General features: G+C 36.1%; 2 protein-coding genes across 7 annotated transcripts in view; both read left to right on the top strand.

Annotated features, from left to right (window-relative positions):
• Positions 1 to 14,038, top strand: part of LOC132168467 (uncharacterized) — a 25,847-nt gene extending 11,809 nt beyond the window's left edge. Inside the window, exons 1-7 of one of the 4 annotated variants that reach the window (XM_059579461.1) lie at positions 8,116 to 8,680; positions 8,760 to 8,937; positions 9,417 to 9,594; positions 9,702 to 9,785; positions 10,177 to 10,284; positions 11,308 to 11,577; positions 13,743 to 14,038. In XM_059579461.1, coding sequence (XP_059435444.1) covers positions 8,380 to 8,680; positions 8,760 to 8,937; positions 9,417 to 9,594; positions 9,702 to 9,785; positions 10,177 to 10,284; positions 11,308 to 11,577; positions 13,743 to 13,820 — 1,197 coding nt within the window. In that variant the 5' untranslated portion in view covers positions 8,116 to 8,379 and the 3' untranslated portion in view covers positions 13,821 to 14,038. Of the gene's footprint in view, positions 1 to 8,115; positions 8,681 to 8,759; positions 8,938 to 9,413; positions 9,595 to 9,701; positions 9,786 to 10,176; positions 10,285 to 11,307; positions 11,578 to 13,742 lie in introns of those variants that run through there. The other 3 variants (XM_059579460.1, XM_059579462.1, XM_059579459.1) reach the window with 3 other exon arrangements.
• On the top strand, positions 152 to 5,909 carry LOC132168426 (uncharacterized). Of its 3 annotated transcripts, none has more exons than XM_059579410.1 (6): positions 152 to 274; positions 443 to 1,177; positions 3,310 to 3,365; positions 3,456 to 3,787; positions 3,960 to 4,279; positions 4,448 to 5,909. In XM_059579410.1, exons 1-6 carry the CDS (start codon positions 167 to 169, stop codon positions 5,702 to 5,704), a joined length of 2,808 nt encoding a protein of 935 aa, XP_059435393.1. In that variant the 5' UTR covers positions 152 to 166; the 3' UTR covers positions 5,705 to 5,909. The 3 variants fall into 3 exon arrangements, with proteins under 3 accessions (XP_059435393.1, XP_059435392.1, XP_059435391.1); XM_059579409.1 differs by having other exon boundaries at positions 437 to 1,177; positions 3,963 to 4,279; XM_059579408.1 differs by having other exon boundaries at positions 437 to 1,177.
• Positions 14,039 to 19,870: the final 5,832 nt, after the last annotated feature.

Raw genomic sequence — 19,870 nt, 5'->3', positions numbered from 1 at the left:
CATTATTACTTATAAAAAAAAAAATGATAAGTTCTCATCTCAGTCTTGATCATATGATTTTGATTGCTAATTAGAAGTGTCCCTTAATTATTTTTGACAAATGTTCTCTTTTATCTTTTCCAATTCCATAGTTAATTGCCCCTTACTCTGCCCATTGTTCAAATTCATGCAGGGATCTCTTGAATGTGCTGCATGTGGTGACAGGGGTAACCTCTTATACTGTGATGGATGCAATCAATCATATCATCCTCAATGCATAAATAAGTCCCTTAAGGTATTGCTAATTTTTACTAAAAGCTAAAATGGTGTTTGTTAGCAATGCTTAATTAATGATGCAACATTCAATGTTTGGCTAATGATGTGACATGCCTTCTCTTTCCCCTCCACCCCACCCCCACTCTCTCTATTCTCTCTGAATGTGTATTTCTCATGGAAGAGGCAGTGTTGCGGTAGTATTATACAAAAGGATTCTTCGACATCTCAGCCGCTCCGAAAATCAAGTAGACTAAAGGCAAAGAAGAACATTGAAGGATATGACTCAAGTGAAATGACGGTTAGCTCTAATAAATCTCTGATGAGAAGTCCTGGTGAGGGTTCTGGAAAGGACACTGCTGGCCCATCTTCTGAGGATATAGTTTCGGACAATAAGTTTGGTCACATTCAGATGGTTTCATGTTCAAATGTTAATTCCAGCACTGCATGTGATCATAATTATTCTGAAGGGATATTACTCTCTAAGTCAATGAGTCTGGACACTGAAAAGTGTTCAGACTTTGTTAGCTTGAAATCTTCTTTCGGGACGAAGTGCAGCTTTGCATGTGATGATGTTTCATCTGGGTTAAAATTGTCAAATTTGGAAGACACTGACTTACGCTGTAAAGCTAAGTTCAGTAACTGTAGTGATGCTGTTGTGCCAACCAAACTGACCACTTCATTTATTACGTTCAGTCGAAGATATAAAAGAAAAAAGGAAATGGATGGCGGTAATACACAAGGAAAATCACTGTTTGAGGAAAAAAAGTGTACGTTGTTCAGCAAATGGAGTAACTGTGCAAATGGTAATGCCCATGGCCAAGCAACATTCAATAAAGCCTGCTTGGTGGATCATGCAGCAGATATTATCCAATCAAAGGAGGTTCCAGATTCGAGGCATTCGTATTGCCAAAATAAAGATAAAGTAAGTCCTCTGTCTTTCTAAAGGCTTCTTGGCATGGTTCTAAACTGTGTCGGGTTCTTCACTTGATACCAACAAATTGAAAAGAATGCTAATTAAGTTTCTGGTTATTTCTGTAGCATAGATTCATCAGTTTTAATATAGATTTATATATATTTTTGAGATGCTCTAATTTAACTAATATATTACCAGTACATGTGATATATTCTTGAGATCATATGTTTGCCTGCCTGGTCTGGCATTGTTTAGTTAAAAGGATGGGAGGATATGGAGCAAGTCCTTTTTTTTTTTTAAAGGATATGGGCCTAGTCAATTAGACTTTGCTCTCTCTTGCTAGTGTTAATGCCATCAGCAGAGTAGGTAATAGGAAGGGTTCTTAGGAAATAGGTATAATCCACTGCAGATATTTGAGTTAATAAAGTGATTGGATTTCTTAGTTTCCCATTTGGGCTTTGTCTCTCACACGTTATTAGTTAATGTGAGTTCTGGATGCTAGATATAAACCTATTCAGGACTATTTCAAAATTGTTTCTTTATGTGAATCCCATTGACTTGATGCTTTTGACAAATTATTGTTATTACCCTAGGTTGTATAACAAATAAGCAGCATTTGTGGATTTCAAGATAGAAGTGGGGGAGCACATTTCTTAAGAGTACATCTGTGCGTTGTAAATTGGAGCTAGGCTCTTACTAGGGTAACATTAATAATTGAGAGACAATTGGATATAAAAACAACGTAAGCATGCTAATATATTTATGTTTGCATATGCTGGGTTGCATCACCATGTTGCAGTTTTCAGCTTGAAGTCTCAGGGAGTATAGACCTGGAGAAGATTTTCTGGTGATGGGAGTGTCATTGGTAATGATTAATTTCAATAAAGTAAGAGATTAGTGATTGGAAGTGGATCATGAAACAGGAAATTGGTGATTTTGAAACAGTCGCATTCAATCAATACAGTAGCCATACTTTCAGATCTTCTGCTTTCTTTCAACGAATGAAGGCAACACAACTACCACCGTGTGGGCGCCGTAATTGACATCCTGAGCTATTGACAGGGGCTTAGTCTCACCTAAGAGCATGAAGGTCTATGAACCTTTAGGAGAGATGGTATGCATGGTAGAAGGGGATGGTAAATGTGAGAAGTAAACGGGACAGTAAAGGTAAGAATAAGGAAGTGAAGCTGGTGAAGGAAAAAAAGAGAGAAAAACAAAGTATAGGTTTATTTTATTAGTATTCAAGCCAGGGCTCTGATATCATGTAGATGAAAATAAGTGGTAGGATATTTTTCTAATTAACCTACACACTGTTATTATTTATAAAGAAGAGTTATGTATTTTTACTCTTATAAAATTTATCCTAATCTGACAATTACAAAAGCTCATCGATGCATGTTCAAAGAGGTGAGACTATCAATCTTGATGGGATAGTGTCCAATCATAGTTTATCCTTGCACACTCGCACGAACACCAAATAGTGAACAATCAGTCGTCTCCCTGGCACATTACCAAGCATAGGAGCATAGCCTTTTCCAAAGATGAACCACAAATTTCACGTTTGTAGTATATATGTATATATACACACACCAAACTGACCCATAAGCATTCCAAAGTGAACTGTGGCGTTGAACAGTGAACCACTAATTGTCCTAGTGCATCATGGCACATGGGTATACCTTGTTGTCCTATCCCTACGTGAACTTTAGCTGCATAACATGGGATCTGTAGAAGTTAGAATCTGACCCCCCCTTCTCTTTCTGTCCAGTTTATCCTTTGTCCTCTCCTTGAGCAGTGCATCTCTGTTGGGGACATGGACATTGTACAATTGGTACCATGGTTAAGTTTCATATGTGATATTCATTAATGCTATCCGCTTTGGTTTTAGTAACTAGATTGACTAAAGCACTTATCAAAAAAACTAGATTGACTAAAGTACTTTGATTTTTTCTGTGTGTGAGTGTGTGTATCAGGGCTTTCCTAAGGATGAATCTGTCCAATAATTGATTGTGAACTAAGACCTTAAGTATATATAATATTTTGCATTCTTGTATTGTTTTTCCTTTCTGTGAAGAGGCTGGCATACTCGATATGTTTGTGATGCACTTTAGCAATCACCCATTTCATTGATTTGGTGACAGATAAAAGATGTTGATTCTACACAGACTCATGGTGGAGATGCTCCTGAAACCAAGACGTATTTTCTTATAAACTCTATTACTTAATGCTAAAATTTGAATTGCTGGTATTAAATATTGTAATTGCTTTGTTAATTTGTTCTAAACAGTTTGGTTTACAATAAAGAACCACCACTTGATGGGGAAAATATATCAAAGGAATTCTCACCTGTAGCTGGACAAGTACTAGGTCAGAGCTCCAAGATTGCCATAGACATCGAAGAAGATCTTCCTATTTATTGTACAGGAATGTCTTTAAATAATGCCGTTAAAGACTTGCACTCTCAAGCCAGAACTGTAGATAAGGAATCTGAAACCTTGCAGGCCTACATCAGAGAGGAACCTCAACTTGTGTCAAGTGATGGTTTGAAAGCAATAGTAATACCTGATTTCACTACAGGAGGATCTCTACCTTATGTGAACCTGTCTTTTACTCCCACTGGTATTATCTCTTTACTTACCCTTTCAACATGATATAAACATGCTCTTGGGCCAGTAGCTTTATTAGTTGACATATTGTGAGGCTGCAGTTTTTGTCCCTTATTTCTTATGGAACATTTATATACAGATTTTCCATACTTTTTTGCCTAAATTATTCAGAAGAGCTCTTATAGCAGATTCATGCAATACCAAGGGTTGTAATATTAATTTGGATCTGGATTCTCAAAAGCAATCCATTTCTTCTGCACCACAAACTCTTCAGCGCGCGGACTCTGCAAGCCGAAGTGATGCCACTTCTTTACATGGAGTGCTTCCCCAAGAATTGTTGGATTCTATGAATGAGAGAGTTGGGAAATCCCCTTCAGCCCACCCTATGCAGGCACGTGGAGGTGCATATATATATATGGAAGGAGGTGGTGCTAACTGCAAAATTAACGATAAACTTTCTTTTGAGTTCTCCAAGGACATCACACCAAAAGTTAAATGTCTTCAGGTAGGTTGCGTTCTTGAAGTGTTGCTTTTCTATTACCCATATGCTGTACTTTCTTATGCCATATTGTCGTCTGGTAATCTCATTAAATGGTCATTTCTTATTATTTGTTCCTTTTTGCTTGATGATATGATTTGGGATTGAAATAAATGTATTTTTAACTGATTTCAGCTATTTTCAGAGGACAAAACCACTGATGTTCTGAGCTTAGCCATTACGCAGCCTGAGGTAACTGCTTTCATGGTTTCAGAAGAACAAAATCATCTTCATTTGGGAAGTGAAAGCACTCAGCTGAAACAAGATTCAAATAGATCGCCAGTCCTAGGTTTATCCTTACCCTCTGAGTTTAAAATTGGAGGATCTGGCTCCAACAACTTTTCCACCGCTCTGCCCTGGTTAAACTGCATCAGTGAAGCAAGACAATTTGTCCAGGATGCTGTGCCCGAATCCTTGACTAACCATTCGTCATCACCTCTGGGACACAGGCTGATGCTTGACAGCATTGTAAGCCGAGCAAAAGCTTTGGATAGAAGAGGCAGTGTACATGGTGACTTCAAGCCTAACACTATCATGTGGTCTGAAGAGGAGTTGGATTTTCTGTGGATAGGTGTGAGAAGACATGGAAGGGACAATTGGGATGCTATGTTAAGAGACCCAAGATTGTGCTTTTCACCATGGAAGGTGGCAGGGGACCTGGCTGAGCGGTGGGAGGAGGAACAATCCAAATTATTGAATGTTACACATGCTTCATTGTTTAAGTATTCAAATACGAGAAATTATTCATCGAACTGTAACCTCAACTTCTCAGGTCGTAGAAGAGGAATCCGGAGAGAAAATATGACAGATGAAACTCAGCTCTCACTTGGAAATTTATATGCTCACTCAGAGGGTAATGCTGGTAGTAATGTCTCCAATAGGCCATATTTCAGGTCAAGTTATATTCAAAATAATGACCCTGGACAACTCCAGAGGCCTTTTAGTCACCCATGGAAGGGCCCTTATTCTGATTTTCATGGGGTAAACTATGATTGGGAGTCATATAATTTTTTGGAATGGGAGACTATGCCAAGGGGCAATCCTCCATCAGCTGATGGCCCCATAACTTGTCCTGCAGCAAAAGCTAATTTACCCCACTGGCTCAGAGAAGTGGTTAGCACTCCTCCAAGGTCAGCTGGGTCAAATCTATCTGTGGTTGCCTCATCATTTGCTCAGCCATGCCCTTTACCAAGAAACAGAATCCATAGCAGGCTTTGTGGTTTCAGGACAAGAGGCATGCAGCCATCAAATAGCACCCATTGGTTCAACTACTCATTGAGAAACAGAAGTGGAATGGCTGAACAAAGCATGGCTTGTAAACCAGATGATGTAATAATTATCGACAGTGATGGTTCTTCTGAAGAGACCATATCTGATGATCGTAGTGCTTGAAGGAGGTTTTTGCAAGGAAAACTCTTGCTGAATTGATGGGGAAGTTGTGGAAAGTTTGTATCTCTATCTGCTGTACAGTTTTGTACAATATCAATTTGTAGATGCAGAGATTGATTCGTGCTTTGTTGTTCTACTTTTTTGAGCGAGATTGGACCAATAAACCGTTGAATGTATATAAGAGCAGGGTTTTCGTTGTTGTGGCTTACTCTTAAATCTTAATGATGGTGCTTAAACTCTAAAGAATTCTTAGGTTAGATGACAGATACATAATTTGGGATTAATAATAATAATAATAATTAATATAATGAATGTACATTCAGCCCGCCCAGGTTAGAGAATTCAGGGCGGGATCCCGGGGTTTGTGCGGGGGTAATTAGGTCCAAATCACGAGCCCAATCAAGCAATAGGAATTAATGTGTTGGTGCATTAATTCCATACCCTCATAAAGTCGGAACAGATCCTCTCTAGTCTATTATGGACTGGAGAATATCCAGTTCATGGTAAGGATTTCTCCTCATAAATTCTATGGCTAGAAATAGAACACATATCCCATTAAAAAAAAAAAAAAAAAATATTATTTTAAATTAAAAAATTCTGGTCAAAAAAAAGAAGAAAAAGAAGGGGGGGTGGGCCTGGGTGGTTGGTGGCCTACCACCCCATTTTTGGGTAGTAGGTGGCTCATCGAGCTGTTAGTGAGCCCTAAATCCACCCCCCATGGCCTATGCGGGGTGGGTCTGCCACCCCCAAATGCTCTTGGGGTAAGCTACCCTTTAAAGATGCGGGGTCAAACTCCCCATGGCTCATGGGGTGGTTCGCCACCGGGTTACATTAGTGGCTTGAGCCACCCCCTACCTAAAATGGGGTGTGGTCGGGTTACTCACCTATGGTGGCCAGCCACCCCTTCTTTTTTCTTTTCTTTTTTTTCTTAAATTTTTATTATTTTTTTTTAATTTAAAATAATATTTTATTATTATTTTTATTAGTGGGATCTGTGCCCCATTTGTGGCCATAGGATTTCTGAGATGAAATCTTAGCCATGAACTGGATATTCTCCAATCCATAATAGACTGGAGAGGATCCTGTTCCCATAAAGTCTCACACCATTTTTATTCTCTCTTCTAGGCGTATGTTGCTTGAGCTTGACCGTGCGATCAACTGCATCATCAATTGGTGTGGTCTGTGGGAACTGCTTTGTTACTCCTTAGACAAAATATCATATGATGCAAACTAGATAACAAATGCTCGGAAAAACACCACCAACACCACAAACCAACAACTTCATAGACTTATATGAATTCTACATAAGTCAATGGTTGATCTATTAAATTTATAGAAAAATGAAAAACTTATTGATCCCTAATATTTTGCGTTGTCAAGTTCTCCTAAGACGAGGAAAAACAGAGCAAGCTCTATTATGCGGAAGAAGAACAGAGCAATCCGAGAGGAAGAAGAAAAGAAAGGAAAAGAGAATAGAAAGAAATAGAGAGACATTGAACAAGAAACCAAAACAGAATCCACGAGAATATCTTCTTTGTATAATAAGAATGAAATGTACTTTATATATAGATTACATTGAACTTCCAAATAAAAGAATATTAACAAGAATGTTAACTAACTAACTGTTTAAATTAATTCAATACAACTATATTTATAGCTTGAACTATATTTACAACTTTCATCGGACTTTTTTGAAAATATAAGTTAAATATAAAAAAAATATTGATCTCTAACATGTTTCATATATATATATATATATTACCCACAACTTCCCCTAAACCCATCACTTAACACCGTAAGAGCATTCCTATGGAAGAGCCAAATATTACTTTTATCTAAAATAGCTTTTCAGATGTTTAAAAAACCTCCTACATTAAATTGGCCAAAAAAAAATATATATATAAAATAGATACTTGATTGGAAGAGCTAAAAAGAAAAACTAAATGTAGCAGCACTTTTCAAGAGAGCTATATTATTTTTCATTGTTTCTCTCACATGTTTTTTTTTTTTGCTCAAGTATTTTCCTACTTTTCCTCTTCATGTTCTCTTTTTCTCAAATATTTTTCTATTTTTTCTCTCACATGTTCTTTTTTTCTCAAAACTTTTTTTACTTTTAATAATATTTTAATATAATAGATAGAAATATAGCTAATTGGATGTAGAAACATTTAAAAATAACTTAACTAAACTAGATAAAAGTGAATTTTAAAAATTTATTTTACATAAAAATATGACTCTTTTATTGAGAATACCCTAGGAGACTATTCCACCAAAATACCGACTAACGGTTACTTTACTAATAAGTAGGAAAGAAATGTCGGTTCATCGGAATTAAAATGCATTTTCCTTTTTTCAGTCTTGCAGGACAAGTACTGTCAGTTCATCGGAGTAAAAATGCATTTCCCTAATCTTTTCTTTAATCCTGCTTTCTTTTTCTTTTTGTCTTTCTTCTACTCAAGTCAACAAAGTTTGGACGACACAAATCCCATGCAGAGGGTGGTAGAACTCACTCCTCCATTTGTCTAATTTCGATTGCTTGTACCACAAGTACTTGCTCTGCAAGTATTGAAGCTTTTGCGCTCTCTATAAAATCTAAACGTTTCTTCTTTGGAAATCGGATCATCCACACCCCTCTGCCTACCCCTCTGCCTACTCTGTAATTGCTATACCCTTCTTCCATGTCTTACATTCCACGACACAAGCGGCGGTCCAAGGACTCCTACAGGCCCTCACCAATACCAGAATCTTTTCGTCCTGATTTTAGGAGAAATCTTGATTTGAGGTCATTCAAATCTGTTAGAGATAGAAGCGGAAAGATTACCTATGCTGAACGGGCTGTATCCACTTGGTTTGCAGTTGGTTTGGATGACGATAACCACTTTCCATCTTTCGTGCAGCTTGAGCCGGTTTCCATGGAGTCTATTGAGAGAAGAACCGGGGAAAAACCCCTTGCTTTGGCGAACCGGAATCTGGGTAAAGGTTAGTCTTTTGTCATTTTGCTGCTCGCGTTTGGTCTCTGGAATTGGTGATTAATAATGGGTTTGCCGGTTTTGGTTAGTTGAGGATGCGCAAGTCGGAGGAGATTGTGTGACGAAGCCGTGGGTGTCTATTGCAGACAATGTCCTGCCGAACCTGCTTTCCTCTTTTGAGAATGTGCGGAATGAAGCTGTTCGCCAAAAGTTGGAAAACGTTAAGCCGACGCTGGTTGCTAGATTTGGGAATATTCTTTTTCATGGGTAATTTCTTTTTTATTTTATTTTATTTTTATTTTTTGGCACCCTATGAAAATTTAGTTGAGAATAAAGGAAACAACATGTCATACTGCGCTGTATGTGTAAGATGAGTGGGGAGTCTTAAGATCATCTTCTACTCCATTGTAAGATTGGGAGTGCCTTATAGAGTGATATTTTTGGTCGTGTTGGGTTAGCTTGGGTTATGCCTAGAAGCGTAGTAGACATTTTTGCTTGTTGGAGAGGGTTGAGCGGTAGTCCTTAGAATGCATCAGTGTGGAAGATGGTGGTGAACTAATAGAAGTTTTGTGGTGTCTTTGGAGGGAATGAAGACAACTGCTTTGGATCTTAATTTGCATAGTTTTCATAATTTTCTTGACTTTTTTTTCCCCTCTTTCTAGTTTGGTGCATCGCTTGTATACTTGTGTGTACCTGGGTTGTGCCTTTCGTGCTTTTCAATGATATTAGCTTTTGTCACGCAGAAGCCCTTCAATCAACCAGGAAACTACCGCAATAGATTTGGCTGCAGAAACCACATTGAGAACATTGAAAAGAACATTTTACACAAATCTTCCTAATTCAGACATAGAAAAAATCAAGGGGGAAGTTGCTGGAAAGATTGAAGTTGATTTCGAAGAGGAGAAAGATTTATACCATGTAAAGGTATTTCTTGCTATATACCTCTGCTTTTTAGGTTCAGATTCACGCTGTTTACTCTTTTGATTCAGTTGGCTACTGACTTCCTCAATTTATTTTCTCATGTTGTATAGTTGTCTGATGCCACACAACCGGATTCAACTCTTTCTTGCAAATGTAGGGTGATGAAAGAACATAAAAAGCTTCAGCTTTATAAGGCAAGTTTCAGCTTAAAGTCAATGCACATTTCTGTTTTAGGTTAGAGAGCTGATGATTTATTCACTTTCCTGTTTTGTTAATTTTATGTGACAAATACCTCAATGTAGTGTAAAGAGCATAATAAGAATAATTGTTGAGTAGGTTTATTTTTCCTAAATTGCTGCCCTTTTAAGCCAAAAGTGGATTTCTCTTCCCTTGAACGCTGGAGATTTGGGATTTGATCCATTATGGGTGGGGGTATCTGGGAGTAAGGTTCTCCTAATGTTTGGCTAAAAAGAAAAGGGCTCTCAGACTTTATTTTCTCCCCCAGTATTTTGACAGTTTTACTATTTCCTTCCAATTGTTTATAACGATTGTTTGGAGGCTTATGTTGAAATGTCAACTCTGTAGGTTGAACTAAACCCGGTACGTCACATGGTCGTGGACGTATCGTGCCTTGATAAAAGTTTAGACCTAAGGCTGATGCTATACAACAAGGGCGTCTTAACATCTCTCACTGTAAGTTGCTTTGTTATAGTCACTGTCATATCTCACAGTTTACATTATTTCACAAAAACTGGTCATGTTCATCCCCATGTCTTCTCATATCAATAGGTATTAAAAAAATTATACGAGGGTGGAATCTTTACACTAGAGCTTTTATGCTTTGAATCCTTATCTGGAAAAGAACAAACGTGATAAAATCTTGAATTGTTTAACATATGTATGCGTTTATGTCACTTCAGGCAGGTAAATTTTGCAGAATCCACCAAAATTTCTTTCAAAAAGTTTCCTCTAGATGAACATAGAAATTGGTATATGCAAATAGGATAAGGTTTCTTTGAATCAAGTTAGTTGCAATCACGAAGACTTGAAAATGGAAGCCAGGGAAAAGATTATGTAATGATGACACATCTTCTATTTATTTATTTATTAATTATTTACTAGCATATTGATCACATGTGTTGCCTTTGAGCAATTTGAGTGTCAGGTTACAAAAACAAAATGGTAGATTATACAATTTATATGTGATGAAATAAATAGATAAAATAATTCTTCTAATTCCTTGAAAATTTGAAAACACATGTTAAAAGAAATGAAGTGTATTTTCCCCTATTATTTATCTATTGTTATGTCTGTTTGTCTGGGTATGTGTGCATGTCAATGCCTATTTATATCAAAAAAGAAATGAAAAGCTCGTGTATGAAAAGCATATTTATGTTTAGGTTTTAATTTTATGGGTACTTTTTTTTTTCTTTTTTTTTTTTAAAAAAATGTAAGTTCTATGGGTACTTATTGACTGGAAAACATATTCAAAATTTGACTTCTTCCCTCAACATGTTTTAATTAGAAAGATTAATTTTAATCTTCGTTTGCTATGAAGCAACCTGACCAAAAAAGAAGAAGAGAAAAAATTAAAAAAGAAAAAATGAAAACAGGTGTGGCAATAATCCGCTTAACCATTCAAGATAGTTTTTTTGTGCTATTTTTGATACCTGAGACTAACATTCATGATCAAACTAAATTCATTTGCTATTTCAGGATGATGAGCTGGAAAACATTAGAAATCTGATTAATTCTGCAGTTCTAGATCCAGATGTGAAGGGTGGGTTGAGATGGCCCCTGAGTTATGCGTCTTCTGGAAACAGATATTGTGTGGTGGGGGTTTGGCACACAATAGCTAAAGCCTATAAAAGTCCATCAATGAGGCTGAAGGTGAGAGAGGCTGATCGATTTGATTTTAAAACTTCAACTGGGGAAGCTTCAAGGGAGATAAATTTGAAGGTGAAAAGTGTCATCTCGTTATTACAGGTAGTAATGTCTATCTTCATGCTTCTTAAGTGGATAATTTCTGCATTGTATCGTGTTTTCTTGTTTTATTTTTTATTTGTTTTTATATAATTAATTTCATTATCATTAATTAAATGCAAAGATGCAGAACCCTAGTACATAGAGAGTATACAAGAACCCCTAATATGAAGAAAAAGAATACAAATTCAAAAAATCTGCAAAACTAGTTACTAGCAAACTATGATGCGCAAATATCCTAGTATAGAAAGTGTTGAATATAATCTTCTGCAACTATGTCACCGAAGTCTCTACATTTTCAAAGCTCTGAGTGTTATGCTTTCGCCAAAGACACCACATTAAACACAATGGAGCCAACCTCCATACTACTATACTTCCATAGCTGTACCTTGCCCAACTTGTCCTCCCAATCACCACAATATTCATCCAATTATCGAGTGTCAATATTTTTCCTAATGCTACTGTCTACACAATAAACGCCACCTGTGAAGGAGCCTTGACTCTCCATATACTCTTCAAAGGAAAAGATGAATCATTTTGACTAGTTAACATCTTTGATAAAACGATTTCACTTCAAACTTGCTCATTTTGGAAGGACTCCAACCCATTCTATCCTCCTCTCCTTGTCTTAGTTTGAAAGAATACAACCTCTCAAAGAAAGATACTACCACCTCCACCTCCACCTCCACCTCCCAAACCTGAACTAGTCTAGTAAAATTTACATTCCATTGAACAATCTGTTCTCGAACCGGCATGTTATCTGCTACCCACGCATCTTTTCTCAGAGCAATACTAAATAAATCCGGATAAGAGATCTTCAATGGACTATCCCCACACCACACATCATGCCAAAAACTAACCTTTGACTCATCCCTTACCTCAAATCTAACAAATTTGGAAAACATATCCCGCCCCATTCTTATATGTTTCCAAACTCCCATTCCGAATGCCCTTATAACCTCTTTAGAGCACCAACTTCCTTCTATACCATCATATTTGGTCTCTATCACCAATCAGTATAATGTGTCTCTATCCATAGTATACCTCCGTAACCACTTTTCCAAAGGAGCTCGATTGAACTGAATCAGATTTCTAACTCCCAATCATGTCTCTATCCATATATCTAATCGTTGCAGCCGCCAACCACCAACAGTTTCCATCACCTTCTTGATGAGCCCTCAAAATTGTAATAATAGTTGAAATGATAATTAAATAAAATCATCATATAATCAAAATTAAATCAATCAAAACCACCCTAAAATTTTAAAGTACAATTAATTGAAACCTTTGTCCGCTCTCCCACATTTCATGGCTAGCTGCAACTCGGCAATTTCCATTTGCCTTAAACATCATCTGCTACTAATCACCTGCAATGCTATTTTAACTCAAGTTCGAACTCCAAGCGCTAACATGGAATTAATGTACTCCTATAACTTGCTTATACAGAACTGAACCCCACATTAGAGTATCAAGAGCGAAACACAAAGTTCACTAGTTATCGACATTGTATCTTCTTCTTGAACATTTTGGTTTATGCCGTACCTTGTATTGATTTTTTTTTTTTTTTATCATGTCTCGAGTCAAGGCAAGAGAAGAGAAGAGATTCTATAAAATTACTGAGACACATTCTATGTTTTTATTCCAAAGTGAGGACATATTGTGTCCTAAGAAAACTGGGGATGTTGCTATCCGCCTGTTGATGTAAGGAGAGGAAAATCTGATATGCATACATGTACTATGTTCATCTATTGGTAGATCAAAAATTGTGTTTGACTTGGAAGGTCTGACTGATCATCCCCTATAGGTTTAAGATACAAGATATGTTCAACATTTTTCTCTAGGATAATTATGTAATGTATTCTTCCTGTACCTACATATGAAGTGGGGGTCTGATTTGACAAATAATGTATTCTACAACTTGAGATCCCAAATAAGACCCCCACTTTCAAAAGCAAGATGATTATATATATAGTAAGCAACAAAAAACCCGAATCATAAGCAACAACACAGGATTTGGATAATTATTCAGCTTCAACGTAATTGACATTGTAGATTATTTGTGATGAGTACATATTAATTAAGCAAACAATGTATATGTTTCTCTTTACATTTATTTCTATATTTTCTTAATGATCCTTCACGTGTTTATGACCTCATTCAATTATCAGGAACAGGCAGTTGAGATTACTTCGGTTTCGGAGATGCTTAAAGACACGCTAAGGTTGATATGGAATCTCATACCGTGAAGGCTTTTGAACATGAAATAGCACATTGCAGGCCGCCCGTCCTTTCCCTATGTTTTGTAATTTTTTTCTTTTTTTGAAAAATGCTAGATAAATTTTACAAAATAAATTTCACAACATGATGTGGCACAATATGAGTAGGTTTCTTAAAAGTTAAATTTATCTCATTTCCTTTCATGTTGTGTTACATTATGTTTTAAAAGTTTTTTTGTAAAATTTGTTTGTAAGCTTAGCATTACTTTTTTATTTTTTTTTCCTTGTTTGATAATAGTGTAAATGTGTACATTTTATGGCCAAAACAAGGTTGTGAATATGTCATTTGTAAGTTTGACTATATTTCTCTTATCGATCGATCACCTTTTAGATGCCTGATAGACGTATAGCAAGTCGAAACCTACCTGCCTCTTGTATCTGGCCGCCTGTAAGGAATACGAGTGGACTTTTGGCCTAATAACCTAGGTGGGTGAGTACCCATATAGCTATATCTGCCCCAGGAGGATACTGGTATATGGGTATGCGGGAGCAGATAATATTTGTTTGCTCTCACACCTATATATATAGGTTATTTTTTATGCTTAAAGTTTCAATCTGTGATGTTTTGATTTTGATGTTTCTTTTGTGCTGCTTCAACTTGAACCTATTGTGCATGTTTGTTTTAGAGGATGATCTTGATGGTTAATAAAAAATATCCGCCCGCCCTATGCCCATAGGTGGATATGAGCAGATTTTGCTTGTGGACAATTACAATGGCATATTAGGGTTGATCTCAACCCGTTAGGGGCGATGCTTAGCCCAGCCGTAATGCCTATTGTTGAGATTTGATATCGAGGGAAGGATATCTCACATGTTGATTCTTTGTTTTCCATGAAATGGGAGTCATTCCTAGAGTCTATCAAACTAAATCATATTATGATAAACACTATCAGCTGATAGTAATTATAATTTACCACGTCCAAGAGGTTTTTGACCTTGTCCTGGACTATAAGAGCAGTCATGTGACGAGCTTTTTTTGGGACTGACATAAATTGGCTTGGGCTGTATATGAATGCAGCTATTGACAATATCTGCATTCATATCCGCATCATGCGATTGGTTATTATTCGCTATCCGCATATTGTGTTTATTTTTTGTTTTTTTGGCCTTCTTTGGGTCTCTATTAGGGCCTATTTTAAACGATTTTGAAAATAATTTTGGCTTGTCTTTTTGTTTTTAGTGGGTTGGTCATATTTTTGTGTTTTTTAAGCTCAGCGTCATGGCATGAGTGTGTGAGATATGAGATGAAAAAAAAAAAAACCCTAAACATAACTAATAACTTTACATCAAATCTAAAACACCAAAATGATGCCGTTTTGGTTAATTTATTTTATAAATATAAAGGATGTGGTTCCAAATTTAATTTCAAGTGTTTTATGTGAGAGAGAGTGAAAATTAAAAAAATTACGTAAGAATCTAAGAGCCAATATAGAACCACGTTCTTAAAAGAAAAACAAAAAGCCATTGGATAACACCTTTCACTGTTTCACAAGTGTCGTTAGAGCATTTGCATGATAACAACCCATTTTCTATCTTTACATTCTCTGATTTTATCTAAAATTTAGTTAAGAGTCCCCCAAAATTACCTCATTCCATATCATGCATTGTTGCTCTAAAATCCCAATGAGCTGCAATCAGCAACAATCCAAATTTGATTAAGAGTTTTTAAAAAGTGCGATTTAAAAATAATGATTTTTAAAAACACAGTTAAACGTTTGGAAAAAACACAGTTTGGCCTTCAAAATCGTAATTTAGCCTTTAAAATTGTGTGTTTTCAAATCGTAATCTCAAACAATTTATTTCTTGTGATTTGGTTTAAAATAATACTTTTTGTCTTTAAATCGCAATACCAAACACATCGTAAACACTAATTGTTAACGAAAGGTGTAACTTATATCTAACTAATAATTGGAGGGGTCAAATGTAACTTTTTTTATATTAAAGTTTGGTGGTCTAAGAGCATTCACAATGGGCTCTTTATATTTAGCTTTTCTCTAAAAATTTAACAAAACTCATGAAAACACACTCATTTAACAAGCTCCATTCTCTACTTTATATTTAACTATTGCCATAGATGCTCCCTATATGTCAAGAGTTAAAAAGTTAAAGTTATATAATTTTTTAAGCTTATTTTTTATCCTCCCCTCTCTTGATTGGTTTAAAACTAATAAAATAATAATATTTATAGAGAGTTTGATGTTTGACTCATTTTAAAAGTAACTCTTTAAATGTGATAAAATAAATTTTTCTCTTCAAATTTAGCTTATTTGAGAAGTCCATTGTGAATGCTTTAAGGTCAAATGTTACTTTTAAATTTTCCTTTCTTGAGAGCCTTGCAGTTATATAATCCAAGAAAAAAGTATGGGAAATTACCTTGTAATTGATTTTTCATATAATATTAATTAAACTTTGCATTTCATGTTCTACCAAGTGAAAAAAGTACGGATGCAAAATCAGATTACATCTTTCAAAGAATAAAAAATGAAAGTAACTATGTATGGTGCAAACAATGAACTCACCTATTTCAAAATGGAAATCTATCTAAGCTTTCTTCTTAGTGGCAGTGCTTTTCCAAAGAGCTTATCTTCCTCTGTTGCCTCCATCTTTAGCTCGCTTAATATATCCATGTCTTCTTTGCTTAGCTTTCTTACGATATTCTCATCTTCTTGAAGCACTCTAAATCCTTCAGCCAACCTCTCCAACAAGGTCCTTTCCGTCTTTCCAACCTTCTCAACTTCCCCTTCTATCTCTTCAACTTCCTTTATAATGGTCCTCTCCCCTTCCTCTAAGGGAGTATCGCCCTTAAATTTTAAGTTTGAAACTTGCTAGATGCAAACTCCTCCTTGGGGTCAAACCCCTTGGAGTAATGCTACAAGTCCCTCTTGTGTTTTTCTTGAGTCCCTCCAAGAATGATATGACTATTAAAATCACCATTGAGCTTGTGATTGATCATTATTGTATTTTGATTAAATGGTAATTTTAATAGCCACATCATTCTTGGAGGGACTCAAAAGAGACATAAAAGAGACATAAAAGGGACTTCTAGAATTACTCCAGCCCTTGGTATAAAAAGTCTATGATTTACCCGAATTCGTGTAGGAAAACTTCGGAGAATACAGTGCCCAAGTCCAAGGTTTACTTTGTACGGATGGCTCTGAAGAGGCCTTATCGAGTTTCCCATTATTTTTGCCAATAGGTTTCAAGTGACTTGAATAGAGTTGTGCACAATTTACACTAAAGCAACTTACCTGGATCACCATAATGAAAGGTAAGAACTTAATTGAATTAACTAGCTGAGCACCTGGGCAACAAGGTTAATGGTTTGACCAGAAAAGATTCCTTACTGATAAATATGCACAATTAAATGCATGATGTTCGTCATCTATAAAGAGGCTCCCAAAAAGGATAGATGTAGACATTTCTAATCTGGTGTGGATCACATATCATCTTCCTTAAAGAGAAGATAAATTGTGCAGTGACATGTAATAAAAATGAGTATGCTTTCATATCAAAGGCTTTATGTTGTTTTCCGAAAACATATACGGGTAACTTTTCTCCCTACCTCAAGTCTAAGGACCATTAACTTTTCCATTTAGTATCCTATAGATATTAAATATCCTATAGATATGGACAGTCAGAACCTAATTGTCCAATTCTTTCAACTGCCAATAATCCAGCAAGGCTCAAAGGACTAACTATTGTTGCTGAAGACATATTAATGTTTTAGAGCAAACAAGTAGAGAACTAGTCTTGTTTGGTTTATCTGTCTTATACTTTTACCCAATCCCTAAAACCAATGACTGCAATATATGTGTACACATACATATAAACAAAACAAAAAAGAAGGCAAAAATCAATGACAAGTACCCTCGTTGTGTCATAATCAAAGAAATATTTATTTGATGAATTGAATCATGAATGCAAAAGGAAGTCATATAAAGAGGAAATTCATCCAGAATTCATACTTAATTCAATGCGAGAGCACAGTTACTCAAAGGTCCTTCCATCTGAAGGCTCTACTTGCTCGATGTTTGAGATTTTTTTTTTTTTTTTAATCAAATTATGCTTATCGAAACACAAATATTGATCCATCCATGCCATAAATTGCTAATTACCACAAGTTAACAAGGCGAAATAAAAAGATGAGTGTGAACTTATCTCACACATCCACCAAGACGAACTCCGAGTGCAGATCTGAGTAGATCGGCAACAAATAAACATATATGTGCATATTCTGAATAGATCTCAATATGAGCATAAGTCTAGATTCGATACAAACGATAAAATATCCAGAGAAGGTAGTCCATCAGCCGGCCGGTCGTAGCCATAACTTTGGTAGATGAGAACTGTCGTTCCCACAGATGGCACCAAACTGTTGATGTAGTTTTTGGTACGGCTTGATCAGCGATGGTTTGCATGCAAAATAACAAGAGCATCAAAGGGTCCCGAGCTTGGCTGGAGACTCTCCAATGCTTTAGTTAACACTCTTATATGGAGTCAAAATAATAGCATGACCTTAGCTCTTATGAGAAGGATTTTATCGATCCCCTTTAATCGATGCCTTGAGTCCCCTTTTGTAGGGTTTTAGGTAACTGTTTTCTCCATGTTCCACCTTCAGGTGGTTGATGGATAGTGGGATGTAGTTTAGAGATAAATGAGGGTGGTTGATAAATAGTGGGACCCATAATGAATTTTATAACCAACAGTTACCCCCGATTCCCATGACTGAATTGTCCAACTAGTCAGGCATTGGGAATCTTCTGTGTACTCATGACCGAATTTACCTTTGTCCTTAATACCAAAGGTGAAGTGTCACCTGTTAGGTACTTGCCAGGACCATGGTTGTTAGGGTGCCTAGTATGCAATATAAGTCTTACCCTATTGGTCATAACGCCATAATTGCATGTCAAGGGTAAGGGCTTCGAAGCTCTCATGCCATGTGTGCTTTCAGAAATGGGCCCGTAGGCTTCTCATTTTTTGAAAGGTTTGAATACTTTCAAAAACGGGCCCATAGGCTTATCATTTTTCGAAAGGTTTTGTTACTCTTGGAAATGGGCTTTTTTGGCTTCTCATTTTACGAGAGGTTTTGTTACTCTAAAAAATGGGCCTTTGTGGCTTCTCATTTTTTGAGAGGTTTTATTACGGGCCTTTATGGCTTTTCATTTTTCAAAGTTATTATTCCTGGGAATGGGCCCTTGATGCTTCTCATTTTTCGAGGTTTTATTTGGGAATGGGCTTTTGTGGCTTCTCATTTTCTGAGAGGTTTGTTGAGCGTTCTCTCAATTGGCCGGGTACTCTTTTGGTCTTTGGCTCCTCTACCTTGTCTAGCATACTCAAGGCAAGGGCATAGTAGATCCCCAACAGCTTCTATTTATGTTGTTTCTCACTTCTTATTTATTTGAATATCTCTCCACGTAGTAGTTAGTACCACAGACTAAGAGCATTCCCAATGGAAGAGCCAAATATTATTTTTATCTAAAATGACTCTTCAAATGTTTAAAAAACCCCCTACATTGGATTAGCCAAAAAAAAAACGTAAAATAGATATTTGATTGGAAGAGCTAAAAAAAAGCTAAATGTAGTAGCACTTTTTAAGGGAGCTATTTTATTTTTCATTATTTCTCTCACATGTTTTCTCTTTTTCTCAAATCTTTTCATACTTTTTCTCTGCATGTTCTTTTTTTTTCAAAATTTTTCTCATTTTTCCTCTCACATGTTCTTTTTTCCCAAAACTTTTATTACTTTTAATAATATTTTAATAGAATAGATAGAAATATAACTAATCAGATGTAGAGACATTTAAAATGGCTTAGCTAAACTAAATAAAAGTGAACTTTTAAAAACTATTTTACATAAAAATATGACTCCTCTATTGAAAATGCTCTAACACAGGACACAACTTCCATAAACTCGCAACTTAACACCACTAGGGTATTAAAGTGCTGGTTGTTTTACAAAATTTAATATACAAATGTTACATATCATAAATTAAGAACATCTAATCTACACTTACCATCAAT

This window comes from Corylus avellana, chromosome ca2, assembly GCF_901000735.1.
Source record: "Corylus avellana chromosome ca2, CavTom2PMs-1.0".
In the NCBI taxonomy this organism is placed as follows: domain Eukaryota; kingdom Viridiplantae; phylum Streptophyta; class Magnoliopsida; order Fagales; family Betulaceae; genus Corylus; species Corylus avellana.
Note: the sequence above shows the minus strand (reverse complement) of the source record. Positions and strands in the feature narration are given on the sequence as shown.